We start from the raw sequence: 25,666 nt of genomic DNA, 5'->3' as shown, positions 1-25,666 counted from the left end.
GGTTTTCAGGAAGTAAAGATAACTAAATAAGCAACACCAATCTAAACTATTTTTTGGGATGCCTGGGTGGCTCAGCAGGCTGAGTGTCTGCTTGAGCTCAGGGTGTGATTCTAGTCCCACATCAGGCTTCCCCTGCATGGAGCCTGCTTCTCTCTCTGCCTATGACTCTGCCTCTCTCTGTGTGTATCTCATGAATAAATAAATAATATCTTTAAAAAAATAACTGTTTTTTTAAAGATTATTTATTTATTTGAGGGAAAGACAGTGTGCAAGGGAGGGGGCAGACGGAGAGGAAGAAAGAATCTGAAGCAGTCTTTTTTTTTTTTTTTGATTTTTTTTTTATTTTATGATAGTCACAGAGAGAGAGAGAGAGAGAGAAGCTGAGACACAGGCAGAGGGAGAAGCAGGCTCCATGCACCGGGAGCCCGATGTGGGATTCGATCCCGGGTCTCCAGGATCGTGCCCTGGGCCAAAGGCAGGTGCCAAACCGCTGCGCCACCCAGGGATCCCCTGAAGCAGTCTTTGATGGTAGCCCGACATGGGGCCCCATCCCATGGCCGGCAGATCATGACCTGAGTTGAAACCAGAGTCAGTCATTCAACCAACTGAGCCACTCAGGTGTCCCCCAAACAACTACCTATCTAAACAACTAAACTACCAGAGAAAATAGACAGTGCAACCTAGAATCATTCAGCGCCACCTCCTGCCTCCACTCTGATCCTCCTGCCGTGGCCTGAATTCATTCTGGATGAGGCCTAAGTGGGCACTGTGTTAGATTGCCAGTGTGTTCCTTCTATCAGCAGGTGCTATTGCATTGGGTTCTTTCCAATCCTTCCCGCCAGCAGTGCCGAAAGCAGATTTCTCCCTCATCTAGGTATCACTCCCTACGCTTCCCTCCCTCTTGTGTCTTCCTGAGAGTCTCTTTAGAGGCTGTTTATATCTTTTGTTTGGATGAATATTCAGGCACAGTTTCTAGCGTGTCTTGCTACAATGCTTCTTGTTACCTTAGCCACGCATATTGCTTCTTTAATTTGTTACTAGACAGATTCTTCACTGAAAAAAATCTGTGAGCCTCTAGCTCCTTCTCTTCCCTCTTTGACCTTGACTGTTCTCTAAGGACTCAGACTGGCATTTCTGGATCTAGGAGTGTGTCTCAGGACACCCTTTCTGGGTTTATCTAAATAGCTTCTGTCATTTCCTTAGCTGTAAAATGTACAATTTACCTAAATCTAGCTTCAGATCACTTTTCTCAGTGCACCACTTTATATATTCAGACTTTTTAAATGATCTAATGAAGGATGGAAAGAGAAAACAAACATTTATAAGAACTGAGCTTATTCTGAAAACAAGACATGTATGTGCTTTACATGAAATCTAGTAATATTTACAACACATGAGATGAGTATTATTTCCATCTTTAAAGATGGGAAAAATAAAACCCCAGTTTCAAGAGTTAAACAGTTTATAGAAATTACATGGTAAATGAGAGATTTTAACTAAAGTCCCCTTTCTTAAATAACATGCCAGTTTTGGGGATGCCTGGGTGGCTCAGCAGTTGGGCACCTGCCTTCGGTTCAGGTAATGATCCTGGGATCAGGGATCGAGTTCTGCATCAGGCTCCCTGCGAGGAGCCTGCTTCTCCTTCTGCCTGTGTCTGTCTCTCTGTCTGTCTCTCTCTCTCTCTCTCTGAGTCTGTGGCTTTCATGAATAAATAAATAAATCTTTTTAAAAATTCCAGTTTTTGATCATTCCATAAACTATCAGTAACATTTAAAAAAGATTGTCACTCTCCCCGAAACATCTTATGTTGGCCTCTATCCATACGATCATTCCCATAAAAGTCAATGACAGCTCCATCCTTCCTGAGACAGAGGCTGAAAGTCTTGGGATCACTGTTAACTCCTTACCTCTCCTCGTGTGCACCCATCCTACCAGAAACATGATCCTGCTTCTACATTCAGAACACATCCAGAAACACCATTTCACCTGCTACTCCCTTGACTGGTGTCATTAATGCAGCCACCACCTAACTAGTACTGCTGCTGCCTTGGTCCTCTTGTGGTTCTTAACCAAGCAGTCTGAATACTCCGGTTCAAGCATTGGTCAGATTATACCACTCCTCTATTGGAAAAACTCTCATGATCTCTTATCTCATCTGGAGTAACAGGTGAAGGTCAGGCTGATCACCTCTGTGCCTTCCCCATTTTCTTGCCCCCTCACTTGGTCTGCTCCAGCCACTCTAGCCTCCTGGCTGTTCAGCAAACAGACTCACCACCCAGGGGCTTTATTCTTGCTCTTTCCTATGCCCAGGGTGCTGCCCTCCAGATTCCTGCACAGGAATCATCTCCTGTCTTTCAGGCATTTGCTGCAATGTCATCTCAGCGGGGCCTTCCTTGGCCATGCTGTTTAAGGTTGCAGTCCTCCTCCTGTCCTCCTTTTTCTCCAGAGCCTATATCCCCAGGTAGTAGTCTACAGATTTCACTGAATTAATTTACTTTACATTCCTCACTAAATGGAGGCTTCATAAGGACAGAGATTTTTCTCTGTTTACTGCTCTGTCCAAGCATGTAGAACAGTGGCTTGCACAGTATCTGATGAATAAATTTATGATTCCATCACTTTTAGGGTTGTTCTCAAGCAAACTGAAATAATTATCTTTCATGTTTCCTAATCATTGTGATTTACCTCCCAATGTGTATTCTGTAGCATCTGTGACATACTTAGGAGATTTAATTTCTATCTAAATCTTCCCAGGGATGCTGGAGCGTCTGCCTTTGGCTCAGGTCATGATTCTGGGGTCCTGGGAACGAGTCCCACATCAGGGTCCTTGCATGGAGCCTGCTTCTCCCTCTGCCTATGTCTCTGCCTCTCTCTCTCTGTGTCTCTCATGAATAAATAAATAAAATCTAAAGAAAAAATAAATCTGCCCAATAGATTGAATAGTCTACGTTTTTACTCTATGATCTAACATTTGAAGACCTGTTTTCTCTTGAGATCTTAAACGTTAGAAGTAATATTATTGAAATTGTCTTTTTAATTTTCATTTACTTTCCAAGGTATCTTACTCTATTCTGGAAGGTTCTACAGTACTTTGCATTCCTAGTAAAGAAAAGTCTTTATTTTCCTAAGTCCTTTTAGTAAGTCTCACAGTCCTCAGTGCAGTGTTTTACACATAGTAGACACAGTAAAATTATTCACAGGAAGACATAAAATTGAAAAGCAGTCTATATGAGGCCTAAAACCTCTGTATCCCTATTTTATATACTATACTCAGCCAAAAGAGGTATCTTATGGATCTTTTTAATTCATATGTATTCCTCATTCATTCTTCAAGGAGCTTCTGTTTTGTGCCCCCACTATTATAAGTGCTGGAAATACACAGTAATGAAGAAATCATGAATTCCTCTCAATAGGAATCTCTCCATTTAGTGAAGGAAACAGATAATAAGTAAATAGATTAATAATACAATTTCATGAAAAAATACATCTTGGCCAAAATCCTGAGATTTAAGATTAACATACAGCCAAACTTTAAACTGTGTTGTCAGTATCACAGGACAAACTTAGAGTACATAACCAGAATAGTAGCCAGTAAAGTGGAGCTATTGTACAGCAGTAGTATTACAAGATTTTAGGAGTTAAATTTTGTACAGGGACAGTAATTTCTCAATACTATCAGCTAATAATTGTGCCTGTGGCCCGCTGTCCTGCACATTCGGAATACTAAGTGGTCTGTGATGATGTGCAGTTTATGGAAGCAAGCCCATAAACCATGCTATTTGTTCTGCTCACAGAAGATAAATCTTGGCTCTAGAAATGTGACAATATAGCAACGTAATTGGCTTTTGAGATAACAAAATCTTCCCTGAATTTTCATCTGCATCTTGCTTTTATCACATGCATACCAATTTTGGCAGCAGCTGGGGTGGCATAGTAAGCAGGGAGCATGCAGAGAATGTTCAGGCCTCTGGAGGCAGCAGCAGATCCCCACAGGTGCCCTCTGGGCAGGTGCCCTCCAAGCAGGTGCAGGCAAGGATGATCTGTTGTTGTGGCTCCATGGGTGCACACAGCCTCCTCCCCCCAGGGCAGGCCTCTGCTGTGAGCCCTGATGGTTGGGCACCAAGGAGACACCACTGGCTGTGGTCTGTGCCCCACAGCCCTGTGCTGGGTGGGAGCAGTGCCTGTATCCAGGGCGGTGGACCCTGACCAACCCCCCTACCCACCCCCTGCAGCAGGGGATAGTGGACCTGAACACTCCCCCTCCCCACCTGTTCCCTGGGCAGTGAACCCTGACCGCCAGGGCCGTCCTCTCCTAGAACCGTCCAGGCCTGAGACTGAAGGGAACTGCAGTAGCACAGGTGTTTACCTAGCACCACACACAGAGGGGAGCTGCCTGTGCCCAGGGTGCGTGTGGAGGTCTCCAAGGTCTCCCCTCCCCGCAGTGCTCATTGTCACTCCCTTCAGCACCCACCCTGGCTTCCTCCCTGAAGCCTTGTTCCCATCTCATCCTCTGGGAGTATCTGCTGGGGGAGGGGGTGAAGAGACTGGGACACAGCCATGCAAATGGTGTTATAATGAGATCAGGCCAGCCCAGCAGCCCTGCACATGCTTCCAGAAGGCCAGGCCCTGTGGCTACATGTGCAGTGGGTCTCCTTTCCAGGCCTCAGGCCTCTGCCTGCCCCCAGCTCTGTGGGCCAGCTGCCTCTTCTAGCAAATGTGAATATACCAGAGAGAAAACTCTGGGCAGAGGAACCAACACATGCAGAATCCGAGAGATGAATGGGCTTTGCTTCCTTACAGGATAGAAAAACAAAGTGAGGGTAGCTGGAGCATGTTTATCGAGTCCTGAGACTACACCTGGGCACCTGCATGGAGGGCCCACAGGCTTTCTCTTTGAGGTTGCTGCGAGCTTCACAGTATCTTCTTTAAATTTCATTATTTTTAATGCATGTATCAAAAATATTTGATTTAACTGTTCACGGAGGCCCAACAATGACATTTTGTTATCAGCAGAGAACTATTTTATCCAGTCTTTACCCTCAATTCATCCATCTAAAGAATAACGATTGCCTTGATTTCAACCACATAATCAGTGAGCCAGGAGCGTTATTCATAAATGAAGTCACACTAAATTTTATGTTTATCAAATGTTCCTCATGTGTGGTAATTATTATGTTTAGAAATTATTTATGGTCATTATTATCACATATGACTAGAATATTTGTCATTAAAAATAATCTTACGAAAGCATGATTAAGGTACAAAATAAATTTTCTGATCTTTCACTTAAAACACTGCTTTCGCATTTCATCTAAAAACAAATTGAAGGGGCTCCTGGGTGGCTCTGTCAGTTGAGCATCTGCCTCTTGATTTTCTCTCAGGTCATGATCTCAGGGTGGGGGGATTGAGCCCCATGTCCAGCTCTGTACTGGGTGTGGAGCCTGCTTAGGATTGTCTCTCCCTCTCTGTCTACCTACCACCCTCCCCCTCTGCATGCATAGGTATGTTCACTCTCAAGTAAATAAATAAAATCTTTAAAAAAATTAAAAACAAATTGAAGCTGTAGTTTTACTTATTCTATTTTGGTCAGCCTGGAACCCTAAAATTTTCTCCTACAGGATATGGCAACTTACAAGCTCATTTTTTCCCTAAATAGTACATTATTAAGTAGCAGTTTTACAAACATACATAGTTTCAAAGTAATTAACAAAATATTGTCAGATTGGATGGAGTAAAATTCAAATATGTTGGCTATAAGATATCAAGGCATTGCCCTTTATATGTAAAAACACAAAAAGATCGAAAGTAAAACAATGGAAAAAAAAAAAGTAAAATGATGGAAAAGCTATACCATGCTAACGCTAATCAAAAAACAAAACAAAAAAAAACCCAAAACAGCAACAAAAACATGTAGCTATCTTAATATCAGGTAGAACAACTTTTACAGCAAATAATATAACAGGAGATAATGAAGCTTGTTTTATGATAATATAATCATTGAATTGTCAAAAGAACATAACAATGCTAAGTATTCCACTTGTAATAGAGTTTCAAAATACATGCAACAAAAACTGATAAAACTGCAAGGGGAAATAGGTAAATCCTTAATAAAAGTTGGAGATTTCAAAAAATCCCTCTCAGTAATTGAATAAGTAGGCAAAGAATAAGTTAGGTTATCAAAGACTTGAATAATATTTAATTACTATCTGTGGAATGGTAATGGTATTATATCCAGCAACAGTGGAATATACAGTCTTTTATATTTACCAAGGCAGATTATAGACAGATCAACTCTGAGTAATCTACAAGAATTGAAGCCACACAAAGTATTCTCTCTGGCTATGTAGTGATTTGACAAGCTTATATATTATGCTGTATCCCCAATAGCATGACACTGCCTGTCCTGCATCCTTATTACAATATGATGGACTGTGTTCCTTAAGCTGTGCCTTTTGCTCCCATGACCTACTCACTCCATAACTGGAAGCCTGACCTTCCTCTCCCCTTCGCCTATTTTACTTAACCTCTACCCCTATCCTCTGGCATCCATCAGTTTTATGTATTTGTAGGTCTGATTCTGCATTTTGCTTGTTTATTCATGTGTTTGTTTTCTTTAGATTTGACTTCTGAGCAGAATCCTATGGTATTTGACTTTCTCATTCTGACCTATTTCATTTAGCATAATACCCTCTAGGTCCATCCATGCTGTCTCAAATGACACATTCTCCTCCTCTTTGTGGCTGTGTGATATCCCATTGTGTATGTATCTATCTTCCTTATCCATTCATTTATCAGAGGACACTTAGGTTGCTCCCAGTCTTGGCTACCGTAAATAATGCTGCAGTAAACACTGGGGTGTATGTATCTTTTCAAAATAGTGTTTTCATTTTCTTTGGGTAAATACCCAGTAGTGGAGTTACTGGATTATATTGTCTTTCTTTTTTCTTTTCCTTTCCTTTCTTTTCCTTCCTTTTTCTTTTCCTTCCTCTTTCTTTTCCTTCCTCTTTCATTTCTTTTCCTTTCTTTTCTCCTTTCCTTTTCTTTTTCTTTTTCTTTCTTTTTCTTTTTTTTTCTTTTCTTTTTCTTTTTCTTTTTCTTTTTCTTTTCTTTCTTCTTTCTTCTTTCTTCTTTCTTCTTTCTTCTTTCTTCTTTCTTTCTCCTGCAAGAGGGGGTGCAGAGGAGGAGGGAAAATCTTAAGGAGGCTCCACGCTTAGCAAGGAGCCCTACTCGGGGTTCACTCCTACAACCCTAGGATTATGACCTGAGCCAAAATCAAGAGTCGGATGTTTGACCAACTGAGCCACCCAGGTGCCTCTGGATCATGTGGTTATTTCTATTTTTTATTTTCTGGGGAACCTCCACACTGTCTTTCACAGTGACTGCACCAATTTGCATTCCCACCAACAGTGCACAAGGGTTCCTTTTTCTCTTCATCCTTGCCAACACTTTGGCCATTTTGATTTTACCCATTCTGACAGGTATGAGGTAGGATCTTACTGTAGTTTTTATTTGCATTTCCCTGATGATAACTGATGTTGAGCACCTTTTCATGTGTCTCTTGGCCATCTGTAGGTATTCTTTGGAAAAATGCGTATTCACATCTTCTGACCATTTGTAAATTGGATTATTCATTTTTTGTTGAATTGTATAAGTTATTTATGTATCAGCCCCTTATCAGGTATATCATTTGCAAATATTGTTTACCAGTCAGTAGGTTGCCTTTTTGTTTTGTTGATGTTTTCCTTTGCTGTGTAAACCTTTTTATTTTGATGCAGTTCTATAGTTTATTTTCCTTACCTCAGAAGACATATCTAGAAAAATGTTGCTATGGTGATGTCAGAGAAATTGCTACCTTTGTTCTCTGCTAGGAGTTTTATTGTGTCAGGTCTCACATTTAGATCTTTAATCCATTTTGAGTTTATTTTTGTATATAGTTTTAGAAAGTGTTCCAGTTTTATTCTTTTATATGTAGCTGGCCAGTTTCCCTAGAACCATTTATTGAAAAGACTGTCTTTCCCTGTTGTATATTCTTGTGATTGCCTAAAATATTTATTTGCCTTAAACACTTTTTCCAAGAAAACAGTACATCAAAACAAAGTAAAATGGCATCAGCTTGTTAATGCATTTTATGTTAATTGCTATTACATGTTAGATATTTGTTTATAGGCTGTAGGTGAGACCCAACCTAATATATTTTCGTAGGTTTTCTTCAATATTTTTATAGATTCAAATAATGTTTTTACACAATTAGGTTCATATTATGTATATATTTTTACATTCTGGTAACTATGTTAGGTCATGAATATTTTTAATGTCATTAAGTTTTTTTCAAATACCTGTTTTTATTGTTATATAATTTTTTATTGTATTTATTTACCATAATTTAATTATCTAACTTCAGTTATGTTTATTATCCTTATAATTTAATATTCTAAATAATTTTAAATTAGCAAGCCATGTATAATAATCTCTTTATTGTTTTTTTTAATTGACATTCTGAGAAAAGGAATCACTGAATAAAATGGCTTGAATATTTTTAAAGATTTGGCACATTTCATCAAGTTGCTTTATAGAAATACTGTGTCAGTATACACTCCTACCAAAGTTTTCCACATATTTAACACTACCAAAACTTGAGATTATCATTTCATATTCTGCTATTCTGTTGGACTAAAAACATCCTAAAGTGTTGAAATTTACATAAGGAGGGTCTTATCTTTCATGTTTCAAAAAGTAGATAAACAGTCTACAATTCTGTTAATGTTATTATTTTCATATATGTGGAAAATATATTTCCAAGTTTAGTTTGTGTTTTTTACTTTTATTATATTTTTATATATACAAAATTTTATATGCTATAACTTATATTTTTTCCTTTAAAAAAACTCATTCTATAATCAGATGCAATCTTCTTTACCATCTAAAGATTATTTTCTTTTCTTTCCCATTAATCTGTAGAATAATATTGTACTCTGAATGCTTTGGGGCATAATTTTAGTTTAGAATATGAGTTAAAGAGTTAACTTTTTTTCTCAAATACTAAACTATTTTTCCCCAACACCATTTATTGTCACCATACAAAGTCATTGCAATATTATTGATATTCCCTGAGCTGTAAAATACACACCCATGAGTTAATTATAACTCTAAGAGTATATCTCTTAAACATCTTTACCTGTGTTGCCCATCCTCCATAATCTCCTCAGAAATTTCTTTCCTATATCTGTTTTGTTTGTTTGTTTTGTATTTTAGATTTCACATAGAAGTAAGATTGTGTTGTATATGTCTTTGTCTGTCTGACTTATTTACCATAATACCATCTAGGTCCACCATTGGTCTGCAAATGGCAAGATTTTGTTGTTTTTTATTGGCTGAGTCATAAGTCATTGTATATATACTAAATCTTCTTTATCCATTCATGTATTGAAGGATACTTAGGCTGCTTTGGTATCATGGCCACTATAAATAGTGCAGCAATGAACATAGGGATAAATATATCTCTTCAAATTGGTATTTTCATTTTACTTGAGTAAATATCCAGAGATGGAGTTGGTGGATCTTATGGTATTTCTATTTTTAATTTATTGAAGAATCTCTATACTATTTTCCATAGTGGTTGTACCAGTTTGCATTCCCACCAACAGTGCACGAGGGTTTTATTTTCTCCATATTCTCACTAGTACTTCTAACTTTTTGTCTTTTTGATGTTAGCCATCCTGACAGGTATGAAGTGGGATCTCATCATGGTTTTGACTTCCATTTCCCCAATGATTAGTGATACTGAGCATCTCTTCATGTGTGTGCACATCTTCTTTGGAGATAAAAAGTCTATTCGAGTTCTCTGCCCATTTCTTAACCTGTTTCTTTTTTTTGGATTAAGTTATATATATATTTTTTATTGGAGTTCAATTTTCCAAAATATAGCATAACACCCAGTGCTCATCCCATCAAGTGCCCCCCTCAGTGCCTGTCACCCAGTCACCCCCACCCCCAGCCCACCTCCCTTTCCACCACCCCTTGTTCGTTTCCCAGAGTTAGGAGTCTCTCCTGTTCTGTCTCCCTCTCTGATATTTCCCACTCATTTTCTTTCCTTTCCCCTTTAGTACCTTTCACTTATTTTTTATATTCCCAAAATGAATGAGACCATATAATGTTTCTTCTTCTCTGATTGACTTATTGCACTCAGCATAATACCCTCCAGTTCCATCCATGTCAAAATGGTGGGTATTTGTCGTTTCTAATGGCTGAGTTCCATTGTGTGTGTGTGTGTGTGTGTGTGTGTGTGTGTGTGTGTGTATGTGTATGTGTATATATATATATGTATATATACACACACATACACACATATACCACATCTTCTTTATCCATTCATCTTTCAGTGGACACCGAGGCTCTTTCCACAATGTGGCTATTGTGGACATTGCTGCTATAAACATTGGGGTGAGAGGAGGGGCAAGATGGTGGAAGAGTAGGGTCCCCAAGTCAGCTGTCCCCACCAAATTACCTAGATAAGCTTCAAATTATCCTGAAAATCTACGAATTCGGCCTGAGATTTAAAGAGAGAATAGCTGGAATGCTACAGTGAGAAGAGTTCGCGCTTCTACCAAGGTAGGAAGACGGGGAAAAAGAAATAAACAAAAGGCATCCAAGGGGGAGGGGCCCCGCGAGGAGCCGGGCTAAGGCCGGGGCGAGTGTCCCCAGGACAGGAGAGCCCCGGCCCGGAGAAGCAGGAGCTGCACCAATCTTCCTGGCGGAAAGGGGCTCGCAGGGAGTTGGAGCAGGACCCCAGGAGGGCCAGGGATGCCCTCAGGCTTCCAGGGACACTAAGAGCAACTGCACACCTGGGAGAGTGCGCAGAGCTCCCTAAGGGCTGCAGCGCACGCGGGACCCGGGAGAAGCTCTGAGGGGCTCGGGCTGTGGCTCCGCGGAGAGGGCTGTGCGGCCAGGAGCGCGAATCCAACAGCGCAGGCCCCGGGAGCACAGGGCGCCGGGACACAGCCCAGGATCCGGCCTCCCCCCGGGACAGGCAGAGGCCGGGAGGGCCCAGGACAGCAAGGACACTCCTGCCCCGAGCTGAGCAGATCAGCGGCCTCGCCCAGAGCCTCCAGGCCCTGCAGACCGAGAGCTCTGGAGCTACTGCGGAGGCTGACTCCAGGGCTCCAGAGCTGGCCCCGCCACTGGGGCTGTTCCTCCTGGGGCCTCACGGGGTAAACAACCCCGACTGAGCCCTGCACCAGGCAGGGGGCAGAGCAGCTCCCTCAAGTGCTCACACCTGAAAATCAGCACAACAGGCCCCTCCCCCAGAAGACCAGCTAGACGGACAAGTTCCAGAGGAAGTCAACGGACTTAAAGCATACAGAATCAGAAGATACTCCCCTGTGGTTTTTGTTTGTTTTTTGTTTTTTTTTTTTTGTTTTTTTTTGTTTTTTTTTGTTTTTTTTTTTTTTTTTGCTTTTTGGTTTGCTTCCCCCACCCCCTTTTTTTTCCTTTCTTTCTTCTTCTTTCTCTTTTTCTTCTCTTTTTTTTCCTTTTTTTCTTCCTTTTTTCTTTTTTCTTTTTCTCTTTTCTTTCCTTCTTTCCTCTTTCCTTCTCCTTTTCCCAATACAACTTGTTTTTGGCCATTCTGCACTGAGCAAAATCACTAGAAGGAAAACCTCACCTCAAGAGAAAGAATCAGAAACAGTCCTCTCTCCCACAGAGTTACAAAATCTGGATTACAATTCAATGTCAGAAAGCCAATTCAGAAGCACTATTATACAGCTACTGGAGGCTCTAGAAAAAAGCATAAAGGACTCAAGAGACTTCATGACTGCAGAACTTAGATCCAATCAGGCAGAAATTAAAAATCAATTGAATGAGATGCAATCCAAACTAGAAGTCCTAACGACGAGGGTTAACGAGGTGGAAGAACGGGTGAGTGACATAGAAGACAAATTGACGGCAAAGAGGGAAACTGAGGAAAAAAGAGACAGACAGTTAAAAGACCATGAAGACAGATTAAGGGAAATAAACGACAGCCTGAGGAAGAAAAACCTACGTTTAATTGGGGTTCCTGAGGGCACCAAAAGGGACAGAGGGCCAGAATATGTATTTGAACAAATCCTACCTGAAAACTTTCCTAATCTGTGAAGGGAAACAGGCATTCAGATCCAGGAAATAGAGAGATCCCCCCCCTAAAATTAATAAAAACCGTTCAACACCTCAACATTTAATAGTGAAGCTTGCAAATTCCAAAGATAAAGAGAAGATCCTTAAAGCAGCAAGAGACAAGAAATCCCTGACTTTTATGGGGAGGAATACTAGGGTAACAGCAGACCTCTCCACAGAGACCTGGCAGGCCAGAAAGGGCTGGCAGGATATATTCAGGGTCCTAAATGAGAAGAACATGCAACCAAGAATCCTTTATCCAGCAAGGCTCTCATTCAAAATGGAAGGAGAGATAAAGAGCTTCCAAGACAGTCAGGAACTGAAAGAATATGTGACCTCCAAACCAACTCCGAAAGAAATTTTAAGGGGGACTCTTAAAATTCCCCTTTAAGAAGAAGTTCAGTGGAACAATCCACAAAAACAAGGACTGAATAGATACCATGATGACACTAAACTCATATCTGTCAATAGTAACTATGAACGTGAACGGGCTTAATGGCCCCATCAAAAGGCACAGGGTTTCAGACTGGATAAAAAGCAGGACCCATCTATTTTCTGTCTCCAAGAGACTCATTTTAGACAGAAGGACACCTACAGCCTGAAAATAAAGGTTGGAGAACCATTTACCATTCGAATGGTCCTCAAAAGAAAGCAGGGGTAGCCATCCTTATATCAGATAAACTAAAATTTGCCCCGAATGTGGGAGCTGCCAAAGATATCAATCAATTAATAACCAAAGTGAAGAAATACTTAGATAATAATACACTTATACTTGGTGACTTCAATCTAGCTCTTTCTATACTCGATAGGTCTTCTAAGCACAACATCTTCAAAGAAACCTGAGCTTTAAATGATACACTGGACCAGATGGATTTCACAGATATCTACAGAACTTTACATCCAAACTCAACTGAATACACATTCTTCTCAAGTGCACATGGAACTTTCTCCAGAATAGACCACATACTGGGTCACATATCGGGTCTGAACTGATACCAAAAGATTAGGATCATCCCCTGCATATTCTCAGACCATAATGCTTTGAAATTAGAACTAAGTTAGAACAAGAAGTTTGGAAGGACCTCAAACACGTGGAGGTTAAGGACCATCCTGCTAAAAGATGAAAGGGTCAACCCGGAAATTAATGAAGAAGTAAAAAGATTCATGGAAACTAATGAGAATGAAGATACAACCGTTCAAAATCTTTGGGATAGAGCAAAAGCAGCCCAGAGGGGGAAATACATCGCAATACAAGCATCCATTCAAAAACTGGAAAGAACTCAAATACAAAAGCTAACCTTGCACGTAAAGGAGCTAGAGAAAAAACAGCAAATAGATACTACACCCAGCAGAAGAAGAGAGTTAATAAAGATTCGAGCAGAACTCAACGAAATTGAGACCAGAAGAACTGTGGAACTGATCAACAGAACCAGGAGTTGGTTCTTTGAAAGAATTAATAAGATAGATAAACCATCATCCAGCCTCATTAAAAAGAAGGGAGAGAAGACTCAAATTAATAAAATCATGAATGAGAAAGGAGAGATCACCACTAATACCAAGGAAATACAAGCGATTTTAAAAACATATTATGAACCGCTATACGCCAATAAATAAGGCAATCTAGAAGAAATGGACACATTTCTGGAAAGCCACAAACTACCAAAACTGGAACAGGAAGAAATAGAAAACCTGAACAGGCCAATAACCAGGGAGGAAATTGAAGCAGTCATCAAAAACCTCCCAAAACACAAAAGTCCAGGGCCAGATGGCTTCCCTGGGGAATTCTATCAAACATTTAAAGAAGAAATCATACCTATTCTCAAAGCTGTTTGGAAAGATAGAAAGAGATGGAGTACTTCCAAATTCGTTCCATGAGGCCAGCATCACCTTAATTCCAAAACCAGACAAAGACCCCACCAAAAAGGAGAATTATAGACCTATGTCCCTGATGAACATGGATGCAAAAATTCTCAACAAGATACTAGCCAATAGGATCCAACAGTACATTAAGAAAATTATTCACCATGACCAAGTGGGATTTATACCTGGGACACAAGGCTGGTTCAACACTCGTAAAACAATCAATGTGATTCATCATATCAGCAAGAGAAAAACCAAGAACCATATGATCCTCTCATTAGATTCAGATTTCACACAGTTTTCCAGAGTGGCTGTACCAGTTCAAATTCCTACCAACAGTGCAAGAGGGTTCCCCTTTCTCCACATCCTCTCCCACATTTGTTGTACCCTGGCTTGTTAATTTTCCCCATTCTCACTGGTGTGAGGTGATATCTCATTGTGGTTTTGATTTGTATCTCCCTGATGGCCAGTGATACGGAGCATTTTCAGATGCGGTGATACGGAGCAACAAGCATGTGCTTGTTGGCCATGTCTATGTCTTCCTCTGTGAGATTTCTGTTCATGTCTTTTGCCCATTTCATGATTGGATTGTTTGTTTCTTTGGTGTTGAGTTTAATAAGTTCTTTATAGATCTTGGAAACTAGCCCTTTATCTGATAGGTCATTTGCAAATATCTTCTCTCCCATTCTGTAGGTTGTCTTTTAGTTTTGTTGACAGTATACTTTGCTGTGCAAAAGCTTCTTATCTTGATGAAGTCCCAATAATTCATTTTTGCTTTTGTTTCTTTTGCGTTCGTGGATGTATCTTGCAAGAACTTAGTGTGGCTGAGTTCAAAAAGGGTGTTGCCTGTGTTCTCCTCTAGGATTTTGATGGAATCTTGTCTCACATTTAGATCTTTCATCCATTTTGAGTTTATCTTTGTGTCTGGTGAAAGAGAGTGGTCTAGTTTCATTCTTCTGCATGTGGATGTCCAATTTTCCCAGCACCATTTATTGAAGAGACTGTCTTTCTTCCAGTGGATAGTGTTTCCTGCTTTGTCGAATATTAGTTCACCATGAAGTTGAGGGTCCACTTCTGGGTTCTCTATTCTGTTCCATTGATCTATGTGTCTGTTTTTGTGCCGGTACCACACTGTCCTTTTGACCACAGCTTTGTAGTACAACCTGAAATCTGGCATTGTGATGCGCCCAGCTATGGTTTTCTTTTTTAAAATTCCCCTAGCTATTTGGGGTCTTTCTGATTCCCCACAAATCTTAAGATTATTTGTCCAACTCTTTGAAGAACGTCAATGGTATTTTGATAGGGATTGCATTAAATGTGTAAATTGCCCTGGGTAGCATTGACAGTTTCACACTATTAATTCTTCTAATCCATGAGCATGGAATGTTTTTACATCTCGTTGTGTCTTCCTCAATTTCTTTCAGAAGTGTTCTGTAGTTTTTAGGGTATAGATACTTTACCTCTTTCTTTAGGTTTATTCCTAGGTATCTTATGCTTTTGAGTTCAATTGTAAATGGGAATGGGATTGACTCCTTAATTTCTCTTTCTTCAGTCTCATTGTTAGTGTATAGAAATGCCACTGACTTATGGGCATTGATTTTGTATCCTGCTACACTGCTGAATTGCTGCCTGGGTTCTAGCAATCTTGGGGTGGAGTCTTTCGGGGTTTTCTATGTACTGTATCATGTCATCTGCATAGAGGGAGAGTTTGACTTCTTTTTTGCCAATTTGAATGACATTTATTTCTTTTTGTTGCCTGGTTGCTGAGGCTAGAACTTCTAGTACTATGTTGAATAGCAGTGGTGAGAGTAGACATCCGTGTCTTGTTCCTGATCTTAAGGGAAAGGCTCCCAGTGTTTCGCCATTGAGAATGATATATGCTGTGGGCTTTTCGTAGATGGCTTTTAAGATGCTGAGGAATGTTCCCTCTATCCCTACACTCTGAAGAGTTTTGATCAGGAATGGATGCTGTATTTTATCAAATGCTTTCTCTGCATGTATTGAGAGGATCATATGGTGCTTGTTTTTTCTCTTGCTGATATGATCAATCATATTGATTGCTTTGCGAGTGTTGAACCAGCCTTGCATCCCAGGGATAAATCCCACTTGGTGAATAATTTTCTTAATGTATTGTTGTATCCTATTGGCTAGTATCTTGTTGAGAATTTTTGCATCCATGTTCATCAGGGAGATAGGTCTATAATTCTCCTTTTTGGTGGGGTCTTTGTCTAGTTTTGGAATTAAGGTGATGCTGGCCTCATAGAACGAGTTTGGACGTATTCCATCCCTTTCTATCTTTCCAAACAGCTTTAGTAGAATAGGTATGGTTTCTTCTTTAAACGTTTGATAAAATTCCTCAGGGAAGCCATCTGGCCCTGGACTTTTATGTGTTGGGAGGTTTTTGATGACTGCTTCAGTTTCCTCCCTGGTTATTGGCCTATTCAGGTTTTCTATTTCTTCCAGTTCCAGTTTTGGTAGTTTGTGGTTTTCCAGAAATGCGTCATAATAAGTTTTAAGATCATTTGTATTTCCTTGGTATTAGTGGTGATCTCTCCTTTCTCATTCATGATTTTATTAATTTGAGTCTTCTCTCTCTTCTTTTTAATAAGGCTGGATAATGGTTTATCTATCTTATTAATTCTTTCAAAGAACCAACTCCTGGTTTTGTTAATCTGTTCCATAGTTCTTCTGGTGTCTATATCATTGAGTTCTGCTCGAATCTTTATTAACTGTCTTCTTCTGCTGAGTGTAGGATCTATTTGCTGTTTTTTCTCTAGCTCCTTTAGGTGCAAGGTTAGCTTTTGTATTTGAGTTCTTTCCAGTTTTTGGATGGATGCTTGTATTGCGATGTATTTCCCCCTCCGGACTGCTTTTGCTCTATCCCAAAGATTTTGAATGGTTGTATCTTCATTCTCATTAGTTTCCATGAATCTTTTTAATTCTTCTCTAATTTCCTAATTGACCCTTTCATCTTTTAGCAGGGTGGTCCTTAACTTCCACGTGTTTGAAATCCTTGCAAACTACTTCTTGTGATTTAGGTCTAATTTCAAAGCATTATGATCTGAAAATATGCAGAGGACGATCATTTACAGCCCTTGCTTCTTTGGAGATGTTGTGCTTAGAAGATCTGTCGATTGTAGAAAGCGCTACATTCAAGTCACCAAGTATAAGTTTATCTAAGTATGTCTTAACTTTGGTTATTAATTGATTGTTATACTTGGCAGCTCCCACACTCAGGACATAAATATTGATGATTGATAGGTCCTTTTGTTGGATAAATCCTTTATGTATGATATATGTCCCTCTTCATCTCTTACTACAGTCTTTGGGATAAACTTTAATTTATCTGATATGAGGATGGCTACCCCTGCTTTCTTTTGACGACCTTTGAATGGTAAATGGTTCTCCAATCTTTTATTTTTATGCTGTAGGTGTCCTTAGGTCTAAAATGAGTCTCTTGTAGACAGAAAATAGGTGGGTCTTGCTTTTTTATCCAGTCTGAAACCCTGCGCCTTTTGATGGGGTCATTAGGCCTATTCACGTTCAGAATTACTATTGAAAGATATGAATTTAGTGTCATCATGATACCTATTGAGTCCCTGTTTTTGTGGATTGTGCCCTTGGACTTCCTCTTTCTATTACAGAGGCCTCTTAGTATTTCTTACAGAGCCGGCTTGGCGGTCACATATTCTTTCAGATTCTGCCTATCTTGGAAGCTCTTTATCTCTCTTTCTAGTCTCAATGCGAGTGTTGCTGGATAGAGTATTCTTGGGTGCATGTTTCTTCTCATTTAGGACCCTGAATATGTCCTACCAGCCCTTTCTGGCCTGCCAGGTCTCTGTGGAAAGGTCTGCTGTTAACCTAATACTTCTCCCCATAAAGGTTAGGGATTTCTTGTCTCTTGCTACTTTAGGGATCATCTCTTTATCTTTGGAATTTGCAAGTTTCACTATTAAAGGTCGAGGTGTTGAGCGGTTTTTATTGATTTTAGGGGGGTGGGGATCTCTTTATTTCCTGGATCTGAATGCCTGTTTCCCTTCCCAAGTTAGGAAAGTTCTCAGCTATGATTTGTTCAAATACATATACTGGACCTCCGTCCCTTTCGGCACCCTTGGGAACTCCAATTAAACAGATTTTTCCTTCTGAGGCTGTCATTTATTTCCCTTAACCTTTCCTCATGGTCTTTTGTTTTTCTCTTTTTTCCTCAGTTTCCTTCCTTGCCATCAACTTTTCTTCTATGTCACTCACTCATTCTTCTACCTCGTTAACCCTCGTTGTTAGGACCTCTAGTTTGTATTGCATCTCATTTAATTGATTTTTAATTTTTGCCTGATTAGATCTAAATTCTGCAGTCATGAAGTCTCTTGAATCCTTTATGCTTTTTTTCTAGAGTTACCCGTAGCTTTATAATAGTGCTTCTGAATTGGCTTTCTGACATTGAATTGTAATCCAGATTTTGTAACTCTGTGTGAGAGAGGACTGTTTCTGATTCTTTCTTTTGAGGTGAGTTTTTCCCTCTAGTTATTTTGCTCAGTGCAGAGTGTCCAAAAACACTCTGTACTGTAAAAAGGAGAAAAATGAAGAGAAAAAAGAAAAAAAAGAAGAAAAGAAAAAAAGGGGGGTGGGGGAAGCAAACAGAAAACAAAAACAAGAGGGAGTATTCTCTGACTCTATATACTGTAAATCCCTCCACTTCCCCTGGAACTTTCCAGTGCTGCTTGGTCAATAACTTGCTTTTTTTCTGTCCTTCTAGCTGGTCTTCTGATGGAGGGGCCTGCTGTGCTGATTCTCAGATGTGTGCACCTGGGGTAGCTGCTCAGCCCCCTGCCAGGTGCTCTGCTCAGTGGGAGTTGTTTATCCTCTTAATCTGTGAGGCCACTGTGAGGCTCAGTGGGGGTTGTTTATCCTGTAAGGCCCCAGGAGAAACAATAACAGTGGCTGTGCCAGCTCTCCAGCCCTGGAGTCAGCTCCTGCAGTAACTACCGCAGCTCCCAGTCCTCAGGGGCCTGGATGCTCCGGGGGCGGGGGGGCAGATCTGCAAAGCTTGGGGCCACCCGGCAGGAGTGTCCTTGCTGTCCTGTATCCTCCTGGCCTTCGTCTGTCCTGGGGGGAGCACCGGATCCTGGGCTGTGTCCCCCAGCACCAGGTGCTCCAGGGCCTGCACTGCTGGAATCGCGCTCCCGGGTCAGTGCAGCCGCTTCTGCATGCAGCTGCCGCTGGAGCCGCCGCCTGAAGTGCTCCAGGGCCCCGCTGGGCGCGTGCTGCAGCCCTTTAGGGAGCTTGGCCGTGGTGTGTGGCATGCTCTCCCCAGGGGCACAGGTCCTCTCTTAGTGCCCCTGGGATCCTGAGGGCATCGCCGCCCCTCCTGGGATCCTGCCCGAGTTCCCTGTGAGTGCCTTTCAGTCTGGGATGATTGGTGAAGCTCCTGCTTCCCCGGGCCTGGACTTTCCTGTCCTGGGTGAACTTGCTGCTTGGCCTTAGCCGGCTCCTTGTGGGGCCCCTCCCCCTTGGATGCTTTTTTATTTCTTTATTTTTTTTTTTTCGTCTTCCTACCTTGAGAGAAACGCAAACTCTTCTCACTGTAGCGTTCCAGCTGTTCTCTCTTTAAATCTTAGACTGAATTCATAGGTTTTCAGGATGATTTGAAAGTTACCTAGGTAAGTTGGTGGGGACAGTTGTTTTGGGGACCCTACTCTTCTGCCATCTTACCCCTCCTCCTAAGTTATACATTTTTAAATTCATTTTGAAGATAAACCACTTATTAGATGTGTGATTTGTACAGATCTCTCTTTCCATAGGTTGCCTTTTCATTGTTAATAATTTCTTTCAATGTGCTGAGCTTTTTAATTTGGTGTAATTCTATTTCCTTATTTTAGCGTTTGTTGACCTTGCTTGAAGAGACTGGTACAAGAAAACATTGCTAGGAGCCTTCTGCCTATGTTTTCTTTAGGCATTTTATGGTTTTGGGTCTTACATTCAAATCTTTAATCCATTATGAATTTATTTTCACATATGGTGTACGGAAGTGGTCCAGTTTCATTCTTTTCCATGTTAGCTGTGTAATTTCCTTAGCACTACTTCTTAAAGAAATGTCTTTTCCCCATTGTGTGTTCTTGTCTCCTTTGTCCATTAGCTGACTATATTGTTGTGCCCAAGATCGGCCAATCCGAGAAACCGCCAAGGAGCCGACACCGATGCAAACACACGAGGGTTTACTGGAGCCTGGGTCCAAGTATACCCGACGCAGTGGAGCAGGGACTTGGACCCTGAGACTAAGAGGCTTAGCAACTTTATAGGGCCAGTGGCCAATGGGATACGCAGAAAGTTGCACAGTCATGCTGGTCCCTTGAGCCGGATTTCCGGTTAGGGTGTGCCCTGGTCTTTGACTAGGGCAAGGCAGTATCACTGGGCCGGATTTCGGATTAGGGTGTGTCCTGGTCTTTGATTAGGGTGGGGCAGTGCCCTAAGTAAGAAGCAGGTCAGCACAAGGCGGGTGCAGCCCAAAATAGAGTCAGTCCTGCTCTGCTTGTCCAGGGGTAGGGGATTCTGTTAAATTTCCTGGATCCCACGTTTATAAGCATGTTTTTTTCTGAGCCCTCTATTGTGTTCCATTGACCTATGTGTTTATCTTTGTGCCAGTACCATACTGTTTTGACTACTACAGCTTTGTAATATATCTTGAAGTGTGGGATTGTGATATCTGCAGCTATGCTCTTTTTTCTCAAGATTGCTTTAGCTATTTAGGGTCTTTTTTCTTTTTCTTTTTTAAAAGATTTTATTTATTCCTGAGAGAAACAGAGAGAGAGGTAGAGACACAGGCAGAGGGAGAAGTAGGCTCCCTGCAAGGAGCCTGATGCAGGACTCCATCCCAGGACCCTGAGCCAAAGGCAGACACTCAACTGCTGAGCCTCCAGGTGTCCCCTAGGGTCTTTGTTCTATACAAATTTTAGAATTATTTGTTCTAGTTCTGTGAAAATATACTGTTGTGTTTTTATAGGGGTTGCATTGAATCTGTAGATGGCTTTGGATAGTATGAACATTTTCAACAGTATTCTTCTAGTCTATGAGCATGGTATATCTTTCATTTGTGATAAATGAAACTAGTGATAACTAGTTTCTCTGATCATGTCTCACAGTTTTCAAAGTACAGATCTTTTACCTCCTTGGTTAAATTTATTCCTAGGTGTTTTATTCTTTTAGATATAACTGTGAGATTATTTTCTGAATTTCTCTTAGAATTCATTATTCAGTATAAAAAGGCAACAAATTTCTGGGTGTTATGTTTTTTTTTCTGTGACTTAATTTATAATTTTAACTTTTTTGCTGGCATCTTTAAGGGTTTTTTTAAATATAGCATCATGTCATCTGTAAATAGTGACAGATTTAAGTCTTCTGTTCCAATTTGGACACCTTTTATTTATTTTTCTTGCCTAATTTCATGGCCAGAACTTGTAGTACTGTGTTGCACAAAAGTGGGGAGAGTGGAAATCCTTATTTTCGTTTCTGATCTTAGAAGAAAAGCTTTCAACATTACACCATTGAGTATGATGTTAGCTGTATGTCTGCCAAGTATTGCCTTTATCATGTTGAGAATGTCTTCCTTCCCTATTAGTCCAGTTGCCCTTTAAACCAGTTGTCCTTTAAGATTGGAGGTAAAGAGTTAACAATGACTTCCTTCCCTATTAGTCCCTATTTGTTGTGTACCCCCCAGGTGAGCAAATCTGGCCCATTAGTGAGATCTCCTCCTACTGCAGGTCTTCACATGGGGAGTGAGGTGCTTGTCATTACCTCTCTCCCATACCTTCTCCCCTTTTCTGTATGGTCTCCTTATTGTTTGCCATGCAGAAGCTTTTTAATCAGTTCCCAGCTCTTCGGGAGGAATTACTCTGTAGGTACATGTAGATTTTGTGTGTCCATGGGAGGGGGTAAATTCAGGATCTTCTTATGCCACTATCTTGGACTGTCTCCATTTAATACTGTTAACACAGTGATTTGTGCATGTTTTATCTCCTCTAACAAGGTAGTAAGTCTTTACTTTCTGTAAATTCCCTTAAGTGAGTGAGTGCATGTCATTCGAATTCATAAATTTTTTCATTACTAGCATATTTTTGATAAAATATTGAAGTATTTTAAACCATCCCTTATTGTCTGGGAAAAAAACACTTTTTAGAGAGAAATGGGGGGGGGGCGGGATTTGGGTAGGGCAAGAAGGAGGGAGAGAGAAAGACAGAATCTTAAGCATGGGGCTTGATCTCACAACCCTGAGATCATGACCTGAGCTCAAATCAAGAGTCAGATGCTTAACCAACTGAGCCACCCAGGCACCACAAAAAAATCATTTATGTTCTAAGAAGGGAACTACGCTAGATGATCTGTGAGCTTCATTCCATTTAAGAAGTTTTACTTCCCATAATTCTAAGTGTGTGTTTTTGTGTGTGCGTGCACGCACATATGCAGTGTTAAGAAATTTGCTCAACCCTTTATTTGCTTAACTCCCTAATTACATTTATTATACATTATTTGAAGAATTAGAGGTATAGTCTCATAATCATAAAGATGTTTAGGTGTTCTGTTCAGTCTCAAATCCAATCCTTTAAAAAGAAAGTGGCTAATAGCCAGGAGTAAAGAAAAACATTTACTGAAAAATATTTTTCAATTAATACTCCTACAACTTTGCTGAAAGCCCAGTCCATATATGCATATTGCTGATCATTAAAAATTAAGTCTTTATCTCCATTCTTAAAAATGAGTTTGTTTTTCAAATAGCCATTACTAACAGTTTTAGGTTTAGGTGTACAACAAAATTGAGGTGAAGGTACAGACTTTTCCCATACATGTCTGCTACCACATATGCATTGCCTTCCCCATTATCAATATCACTCACCAAGGATGAGCCTACATTGACGGATCGTAATCACCCAGTGTCCACAGTTTCAGATTTGCTCTTGATATTTCAGTCTGTGGGTTTGGACAAATATATAATGATACGTATTCATCATTACAGCAGCATACAGAGTAGTTTCACTGCCCTAAAAATTCTCTGTGTGCTGTCTGTTGATCCTCTTCATCCCCCACCCTGGTTGACCGCTGGTCTTTACTGTATCCATAGTTTCACCTTTTACGGAAAGTTATGCTATTGGAATTCTAGTAATAGTAACAGCAATTTCTCATTGGCTTTCCAATGAGAAAACCTTAATGTGCATTTAAGGTTCCTCCATGTCTTTTCATAGCTTGATAGTTCATTGCTTTCAGTTTATTTATCTATCACCTGCTGAAGGACATCTTGGCTGTTTCGCAGTTTTGACAGTCATGAGTAAAACTGCTGTACACATCCATGTGCAAGTTTAAGTTTTTAAAAATGTGCTTCACTGTATTTTTTACTGTCAAGTTTGCTGTTCAAAGACAATATACATATTGAAAGAATCTGTTACTTAAGCTTTATCTTATCAAATATGCCTTTCTTTAACAGATAAAAAGTTCCCCCCACCGCCATAAACTAATAAAGACATTTGTATTATAGAAGCTTTTCCTTTATTTTTTACTAATTTTATTAATTCAGGCAAAAAAATCTGAATTGATCAGCCACATTTTAATTTTTAATTAATTTGAACATATGCATATCTATTACTGGCAACAACTCTTGAAATTTTTTAATTAAAATTCAAATTTAAGAAATTATTGAAGTGATAGTATTAATTTGAAAAATGTGTACATTAAACACTACTTATAATAAAAGATCATGCAAGCAGAATTCTTTAGCTATGTTTAGCAAATGAAAGTAGAAGCAGATAATAAAAATATTTCTTAGGGAGTAAACAAAATAAACAGTGAATAATTTAAACATTCTATATTGGAAGTAGGTACTGTATGAAGTGTTACTGTTTTAAAGGATAATATCCAAGAAGAAATCATAGTTTGTTAAAGAGCTCTCTTTTGTTTCTGCTTTTTAAATGAGCATATTGTCAACTGGTAGTAGGGACATAGGAACATTTTTGCTACAGGGGAGGAGGACTAGTCAAATGCATTAAGGTCTTAATGCAAACAGAATTGCTCTGCAGTTTAATTTGTCCTGTTCTATACCTGGCTGACAGATGTAAATGCATGGGTGAATAACGGGGTGTTACAGGACAGGAAACACAGCTTTTCCTAGGCTTTATAAGTCATACAAAGTGAAAGGCTGAGTAAATGACAATTGTGCAAGTTTGTAGCAGCCAACATTACTATGGCACGGTGTCTGTGCCCCCTGTCTGTAGGATGACAGCCTGACTCAGAATCACTAGTAAGTTACATTTCTCCTAAGGTGCTTTAGCATGTGTGTGGAGTAGTGCAGAGAAACAGATCAGTTATGGCCACTTGACTCTGTCTCTTGTGCCTCTACATCCTGGCCTGAGAAATGAGTGTGACACTAACTTTCAGTAGTGTGGGAGCAGAACTGGGTAATATGCAGGAAGCATGTAGTCAGTGTTGTACAAGACTTCGTTGTACTCATAAAACATGCTTGATGATGTTTATTTCTCCAATGGGATTTTAAAATGCCAGATAAGAAGAAAAGTCTGTTCAAAAACACCTTTTAACAAAGAATCGTTTCTTCTTGGATGTAGCCCTCCACTGTAATACTTGATTCAGTAAGGTGGCAACTTTGCAGTCAGATCTGGAACTGGACCTGGTTCAGTTCACATTACTAGGACTTGGGAGCTCTGAAGATTCCAGACTTAGTCCCGTTCTCACATCATCTTCTGAGCACACTGAGCAGTGGCTCATCACAAGAAGTTTCAGCCCAAGCTGAGATGCTATGGGTTAGATTAATTATCATATTTTAGACTTTTTATTTCGAGTGGATCCATACCAACAAAAGGTTATGCAAGGAAGCCTTTTTATTATGGATGGATATTATCTCAAAAAAAAAAATTAGGATAGACCTCACAATATAAAGTAGAAATCCCTTTTTTTTTTCCAAACACTATTTCAAAGCAATTGGAAATGACATAACTTTCTCATTGAGCATGACTTTTATATAACAGTTCTTCAATAGATTTGTCTTTCAAGTTTACAAAGGTTTTAAATAGGTATGTGTCTTATTTTTTTTCCCCTCTAGAGCTGGGTGGAGAGAGCTGAGAAGCAGGCTCTTTTCTCTGATACACTCGACCTGTCAGAACTCTTCCACCCAGACACATTTCTCAATGCTCTTCGCCAGGAAACAGCAAGGTAAGGAAGGTGAACACTTCACTGGTGTATCCCTCAGGGTGTGATTCTGCTTTTTTCGCGTTGGATTACACTCCCTTCTTTGTCAGAGTAAACTTATTATTGAATTAAGGGAGTTGTGCTATTTCTGAATATTTGACATTTCTTAATGTGGTGAACTTTTAGTTTAAAAAGAATTGCTTTTAATTATGTTTTTTATTAGAACTGAAAATGGCGAAATTTAATTTTTAACATATTGATGATTGATCAGGATATGCCGTGCTTGACAGGGCAGGGAATGGTGCACTGGAGCTATTTATAGTTAAAGAGATCAGTGTTAAATAAAAGTAAATGTGTAATTTCTAAGTTGCACCAGACACATCAAGTCACCCCCTGGCAACCACTTTGCATTTTTACTTGCTGCAGACACTTCTGTGGGACATGCTGACCAGCTTCTCAGGGGGAGCAGGATTTAATA

The 25,666-nt window shown here is 40.1% G+C and overlaps 1 protein-coding gene across 1 annotated transcript in view; it reads left to right on the top strand.

The window, feature by feature from the left end:
- The window catches only part of DYNC2H1 (dynein cytoplasmic 2 heavy chain 1), a 339,893-nt gene that overhangs the window by 274,034 nt on the left and 40,193 nt on the right, over positions 1-25,666 (top strand). Inside the window, 1 exon segment of the mRNA XM_025465708.3 lies at positions 25,103-25,212. Coding sequence (XP_025321493.3) covers positions 25,103-25,212 — 110 coding nt within the window.

Source organism: Canis lupus, chromosome 5 (assembly GCF_003254725.2).
Source record: "Canis lupus dingo isolate Sandy chromosome 5, ASM325472v2, whole genome shotgun sequence".
NCBI classification, from domain to species: domain Eukaryota; kingdom Metazoa; phylum Chordata; class Mammalia; order Carnivora; family Canidae; genus Canis; species Canis lupus.
Note: the sequence above shows the minus strand (reverse complement) of the source record. Positions and strands in the feature narration are given on the sequence as shown.